The 7,032-nt window shown below is 40.0% G+C and overlaps 1 protein-coding gene across 1 annotated transcript; it reads left to right on the forward strand.

Annotated features, from left to right (window-relative positions):
• The first annotated feature begins 327 nt into the window (after window positions 1–327).
• Reg1a (regenerating family member 1 alpha) lies at window positions 328–2,992 on the forward strand. Its single transcript, NM_012641.2, has 6 exons — window positions 328–353; window positions 630–736; window positions 1,245–1,363; window positions 1,657–1,794; window positions 2,434–2,545; window positions 2,729–2,992. The coding sequence occupies exons 2-6, from the start codon at window positions 676–678 to the stop codon at window positions 2,794–2,796; spliced, it is 498 nt and encodes a 165-aa protein (NP_036773.1). The 5' UTR covers window positions 328–353; window positions 630–675; the 3' UTR covers window positions 2,797–2,992.
• The last annotated feature ends 4,040 nt before the right edge of the window (window positions 2,993–7,032 follow it).

The raw sequence follows: 7,032 nt of genomic DNA on the forward strand, positions 1-7,032 counted from the left end.
ACCTCAGTTAGCCTTTTTAAGTTTCTGGAAGGACTCTGCTCCAACCTAGGCTATCCAGGGATATGGGAACTGGGCACTTGTTTGTTTCTGGGAATGATGAACATTGGTCTTTAACCTGGGAAATTTGCCAACTAATTTGTGGGAAGATAACCCCATCTGTGACTGTTCCCAGGGTGTATCAGAAATGGGCTGTTACTGCTGCCAGGTTATGTTTGTCAGGGACCAATGCAGGCTTTCTGATATTCCTTGCCCCTCCCATTTTTCACTCACCCTAGATTTTGCATTTACTCCTTCTGTATATAAAAGACCTACCTTTTCCTAGTCCAACAACAGACTTTTGTCTCAGCCTGCAGGTAAGTACTTTTTATAGAAAGGCATATGAAATGTAAGTTAGTTCTTTTACATTTGAGGAATGTAACAAGGAAAATTTTGTAAAAAGCAACTCTGAATGATGCCTCAGATGAGCCACAGCTTCCTTTGAGGTTCAGGGTCCATAATAGCCAATGATGAGAAATATTTAAGCATATCTGGTTCTCAGGCAGCCTTTGTGCACTGAGAATTGAAGAGCCAAGAGGCCTTGAAAAGGATCAAGGGTGTTTACTGCGGAGTTTTCTTGTTTTCTTTAATAGAGATTGTTGACTTGCATCCTAAGCAGAAGACAGTCTGCTGCTCATCATGACTCGCAACAAATATTTCATTCTGCTTTCATGCCTGATGGTCCTTTCTCCAAGCCAAGGTGAGCATTTTTTCATAGATTATATTTTTGGAAATTATCACTCAAAGCTATCACCCTATCCCTATCAACCTGACTCACTTGGACAAAGGCAGAAGCAATGTCAGTCATGGGTTGATCTTTACTCCTTCTCTAATTCCATCTCTTCTGGGATTTGGGGGAGAAATTTAAAACCACCTCTTATCAATGGGCACTGACATTTGATTGGATCATCTGTGTAACTTTATATACTATGAAAGATTTGGGCAGGCTTGTGGGCTAATAGAGATGAGGAAGTGAGGGGATTCCTGTATAGGAAGAGGTGGCAGTTAAAACTAGTGAAATAAATCTCACAGGACAACTCATTATTAATTCTTGTCTTGAGGAATGAGAGATGAGAGAGAAGATCAAAGATGCAGGGAATGGAGTGTGTAGTCATAGTATGTCTGTGCTGTGTGGAGGAATTCCACAAGTTGGCTTATCTTCTAGCCTAATCCCAGTACTAAGCATAGCTTTAACTACTTTGTCATAGGCCAGGAGGCTGAAGAAGATCTACCATCTGCCAGGATCACTTGTCCAGAAGGTTCCAATGCCTACAGTTCCTACTGTTACTACTTCATGGAAGACCATTTATCTTGGGCTGAGGCAGATGTGAGTGAGTAGGGAAATGTACAGGAGGGATGCATCAGAATGTAGATGCCACGGACATTTCCTCATGTCTTCAGAAGTTTCACTAGATCACTTGCCTGACATATAACTGGGATCTTCTTCCCCAAGTCTGTCTTTTATTTTAAACCTTTCCAAGCAGAAATCCTGGGGATTAGTCGGTCCCATCAGGAACATGACTTTGTTGTCCTTCTCTGACTCATACTTTGGAAGAACAGGGTTTATTACTCAAAACTTCTTTCTTCACTGAGTAATCTATTTCTCTCCCACTTACACAGCTTTTTTGCCAGAACATGAATTCAGGCTACTTGGTGTCAGTGCTCAGCCAGGCTGAGGGCAACTTTCTGGCCTCTCTGATTAAGGAGAGTGGTACTACAGCTGCCAATGTCTGGATTGGCCTCCATGATCCCAAAAATGTGAGTATGTGGCCTCTTTCTCTCCTAATACTCAGTTCAAGTAGGAGATCTAGGACAGTGATGCAAGAGCTTGCTTTTGTGGTGTTCATAGACAGCAATATCTTAGAATGTTTGAGGCTTGTAAGGACTATCACAGGTGGTTGTGGAGATGCCTGAAGGCTCAGCTCCTTAGCATTCCTTACATTAATGAATGGTATAATTCTATTTCAAGGAGCCTATGTTTGTGGGCCTTACTCTTAACTCTCTGGGTAATCTCTGAGTTAGAAAGAATTGTTTTCAAATGATGCAAGAGAAGAGAATCTACTGTCTGTATATTAGCAGCCAAAGGTGTGCCAGGTTATAAAAAAAGGTGTCTTTCTGTGCCTCCAGAAAGAAAACTTAGGAACCACTTTTTGTAATGGTATTTATAAATTCTGTCTTGAAAATGTTATGTTTTGTGGTACAGATGAGGAACTTGGACATTTATTTAAAAGTGAAGCTTAGAGCAAAAGCTCATGAAACCTCATCACATTCAGAAAGATGGGTTGGTTCATTCTTGAAACTTTTTTTCTTTGGTTTGTTTCCAAATTTCCACAAAGGACAGGTTCTTTTCCTCTTTTCTAGTTTGTGGATGCTCTTATCTTACTGCTTCTCTTGCAGAATCGCCGCTGGCACTGGAGCAGTGGGTCTCTGTTTCTCTACAAATCCTGGGACACTGGGTATCCTAACAATTCCAATCGTGGCTACTGTGTATCTGTGACTTCAAACTCAGGTGAGAGACAAAGAACTCTCGTTCTACTATTTGCCTTTGTTCAGGTCTTGTGATGGAGATGAGGTGACTTTGAAGAGAGAGGCAGAGTAATTCAACTTTTAAGAAATGAAAGACAGTCTCCTATATTTCTTATCCCGAGTCTTAAGGAACCTCTTGGTTTGACTTTTCCCACTTGGTTTGTAGGATACAAGAAATGGAGAGATAACAGTTGTGATGCCCAATTATCATTTGTCTGCAAGTTCAAAGCCTGAAATCATCTGAAAAAAATAGTCATACAGAGCCAGACAAGAAAATACTATGGAGTCAAAAGTGAAACTAGACCATCTATCAAAAGCAAAGTCAACCCCCTCTTCCTAGACAAACATTCTTGCCTCACTGCCCTATGGTATTTTTATCTCCATTATTGTATGTAACCCTGCACATTTAAATAAAAATACCTTCACAATATTGCATGTCTGAATCAGTTATATATACTGATCACACAATCTCCTCTGGTATAGAAGGGAGTCTAGAATTCTCAGGCTTTCTTTGATAAAGAGGTTGAAATATCTATCCACATGCATGTTAGTTTATGAGTCTGTTGTCCAAAGTTGGATTAATACATAAAAAGTCTATCTAAAATCTACAAGTGTGCATGTGTTTACAAGAATTATTAGATTTTGGGGTATCTTGGTGCTCTGGAGTAATATTGTAAGGGAGCTTTTTTCATTACTCAGTTAAGGAAATTAAAGCCATAACCAACATGTCAGGAGACCTTATGGGTCTAAAAGACTTAATGAATTCTTGGTATAAAATTTTTGAGTCCTGAAAGCCTAACTAATCTTAAATGACAATCTTTAAATTAATGAATCAATGAATTTATGAAGAATGGTCTGAATAAAATATACTTTCCTGTTTTATTCATCTTTATTCGCTTGGGTATTTCTTATTTACATTTCAATTGTATTTCCCTTTCCCGTTTACCAGGCCAACATCACCCTAACCCCTCCCCCACCCTTCTATATGGGTGTTCCCCTCCCCATCCTCCCCCATTACCACCGTGCCCCCAACAATCCCATTCACTGGGGGTTCAGTCTTGGCAGGACCTAGGGCTTCCCATTCCACTGGTGCCCCTACTAGGCTATTCATTGCTACCTATGAGGTCAGAGTCCAGGGTCAGTCCATGTATAGTCTTTGGGTAGTGGCTTAGTCCCTGGAAGCTCTGGTTGGTTGGCATTGTTATTCATATGGGGTCTCGAGCCCCTTCCAGCTCTTTCAGTCCTTTCTCTGATGTTTAAACAGGGGTTCCGTTCTCACTTCAGTGGTTTGCTGCTGGCATTCGCCTATGTATTTGCCGTATTCTGGCTGTGTCTCTCAGGAGAGATCTACATCCGGTCCCTGTCAGCCCGCACTTCTGTGCATCATCCATCTTATGTAGTTTGGTGGCTGTATATGTATGGGCCACATGTGGGGCAGGCGCTGAATGGGCGGTCCTTCAATCTCTGTTCTAAACTTTGTCTCCCTACCCAATCCCAAGGGTATTCTTGTTCCTCTTTTAAGAAGGAGTGAAGCCTTCCCATTTTGGTCATCCTTCTTGAGATTGATGTGTTCTATGCATCTAGGGTAATTCAAGCATTTGGGCTAATAGCCACTTATCAATGAGTGCATACCATGTGTGTTTTTCTGTAATTAGGTTACCTCACTCAGGATGATATTTTCCAGTTCCATCCATTTGCCTATGAATTTCATAAAGTCATTGTTTCTGATAGCTGGGTAATATTCCATTGTGTAGATGTACCACATTTTCTGTATCCATTCCTCTGTTGAAGGGCATCTGGAATCTTTCCAGCTTCTGGCTATTATAAATAAGGCTGCTATGAACATAGTGGAGCACATGACTTTTTTATAAGTTGGGGCATCTTGTGGGTATACGCCCAAGAGAGGTATAGCTGGATCCTCAGGCAGTTCAATGTCCAATTTTCTGAGGATCCTCCAGACTGATTTCCAGAATGGTTGTACCAGTCTGCAATCCCACCAACAATGGAGGAGTGTTCCTCTTTCTCCACATCCTCGCCAGCATCTGTTGTCCCCTGAGTTTTTGATCTTAGCCATTCTCACTGGTGTGAGGTGAAATCTCAGGGTTGTTTTGATTTGCATTTCCCTTATGACTAAAGATGAACATTTCTTTAGGTGTTTCTCAGCCTTTCGGCAATCCTCAGCTGTGAATTCTTTGTTTAGCTCTGAACCCCATTTTTTAATAGGGCTATTTGTTTCCCTGAGGTCTAACTTCTTGAGTTCTTTGTATATTTTGGATATAAGGCCTCTATCTGTTGTAGGATTGGTAAAGATCTTTTCCCAATCTGTTGGTTGCCGTTTTGTCCTAACCACAGTGTCCTTTGCCTTGCAGAAGCTTTGCAGTTTTATGAGATTGCATTTGTCGATTCTTGATCTTAGAGCATGAGCCATTGGTGTTTTGTTCAGGAAATTTTTTCCAGTGCCCATGTATTCGAGATGCTGCCCTAGTTTTCTTCTATTAGTTTGAGTGTATCTGGTTTGATGTGGAGGTCCTTGATTCACTTGGACTTAAGCTTTGTACAGGGTGATAAGCATGGATAGATCTGCATTCTTCTACATGTTGACCTCCAGTTGAACCAGCACCATTTGCTGAAAATGCTCTTTTTTCCATTGGGTGGTTTTGGCTCCTTTGTCAAAAATCAAGTGACCATAGGTGTGTGGGTTCATTTCTGGGTCTTCAATTCTGTTCCATTGTTCTGTCTGTCTGTCTCTGTACCAATACCATGCAGTTTTTATCACTATTAATCTGTAATACTGCTTGAATTCAGGGATAGTGATTCCCCCTGAAGTCCTTTCATCGTTGAGGATAGTTTTAGCTATCCTGGGTTTTTTGTTATTCCAGATGAATTTGCAAATTGTTCTGTCTAACTCTTTGAAGAATTGGATTGGTATTTTGATGGGGATTGCATTGAATCTGTAGATTGCTTTTGGTAAAATGGCCGTTTTTACTATATTAATCCTGCCAATCCATGAGCATGGGAGATCTTTTCATCTTCTGAGGTCTTCTTCAATTTCTTTCTTCAGAGTCTTGAAGTTCTTATTGTACAGATCTTTTACTTGCTTGGTTAAAGTCACACCGAGGTACTTTATATTGCTTGGGTCTATTATGAAGGTTGTCGTTTCCCTAATTTCTTTCTCAGCTTGTTTCTCTTTTGTGTAGAGGAAGGCTACTGATTTATTTGAGTTAATTTTATACCCAGCCACTTTGCTGAAGTTGTTTATTAGCTTTAGTAGTTCTCTGGTGGAACTTTTGGGATCACTTAAATATACTATCATATCATCTGCAAATAGTGATATTTTGACTTCTTCTTTACCAATCTGAATCCCCTTGATTTCCTTTTGTTGTCTGATTGCTCTGGCTAGAACTTCAAGAACTATATTGAATAAGTAGGGAGAGAGTGGACAGCCTTGTCTAGTCCCTGATTTTAGTGGGATTGCTTCAAGTTTCTCTCCATTTAGTTTAATGTTAGCAACTGGTTTGCTGTATATGGCTTTTACTATGTTTAAGTATGGGCCTTGAATTCCTATTCTTTCCAGGACTTTTATCATGAAGGGGTGTTGAATTTTGTCAAATGCTTTCTCAGCATCTAATGAAATGATCATGTGGTTTTGTTCTTTCAGTTTGTTTATATAATAGATCACGTTGATGGTTTTCCGTGTATTAAACCATCCCTGCATGCCTGGGATGAAGCCTACTTGATCATGGTGGATAATTGTTTCGATGTGCTCTTGGATTCGGTTTGCCAGAATTTTATTGAGTATTTTTGCATCGATATTCATAAGGGAAATTGATCTGAAGTTCTCTTTCTTTGTTGTGTCTTTGTGTGGTTTAGGTATAAGAGTAATTGTGGCTTCATAGAAGGAATTCTGTAGTGAACCATCTGTTTCAATTTTGTGGAAGAGTTTGGATAGTATTGGTATGAGGTCTTCTATGAAGGTCTGATAGAATTCTGCACTAAACCCATCTGGACCTGGCTCTTTTTGGTTGGGAGACCTTTAATGACTGCTTCTATTTCCTTAGGAGTTATGGGGTTGTTTAACTGGTTCATCTGTTCCTGATTTAACTTCGGTATCTGGTATCTGTCTAGGAATTTGTCCATTTAGTAGTTCTCTGGGGGAACTTTTGGGATCACTTAAATATACTATCACATCATCTGCAAATAGTGGTATTTTGACTTCTTCGTTTCCAATCTGTATCCCTTTGATCTTTTGTTGTCTGATTGCTCTGGCTAGGACTTTGAGAACTGTATTGAATATGTAGGGAGAGAGTCGGCAGCCTTTTCACATCCCTGATTTTAATGGAATTGCTTCAATTTCTCTCCATTTAGTTAATATTAGTTACTGTTTTGTTGTATATCGCTTTTACTATGCTTAGTTATGGACCTTGCATTCCTGTTCTTTCCAGGACTTTTATCATGAAGGGGTCTTGAATT

The sequence above is a fragment of the Rattus norvegicus genome, chromosome 4 (assembly GCF_036323735.1).
Source record: "Rattus norvegicus strain BN/NHsdMcwi chromosome 4, GRCr8, whole genome shotgun sequence".
In the NCBI taxonomy this organism is placed as follows: domain Eukaryota; kingdom Metazoa; phylum Chordata; class Mammalia; order Rodentia; family Muridae; genus Rattus; species Rattus norvegicus.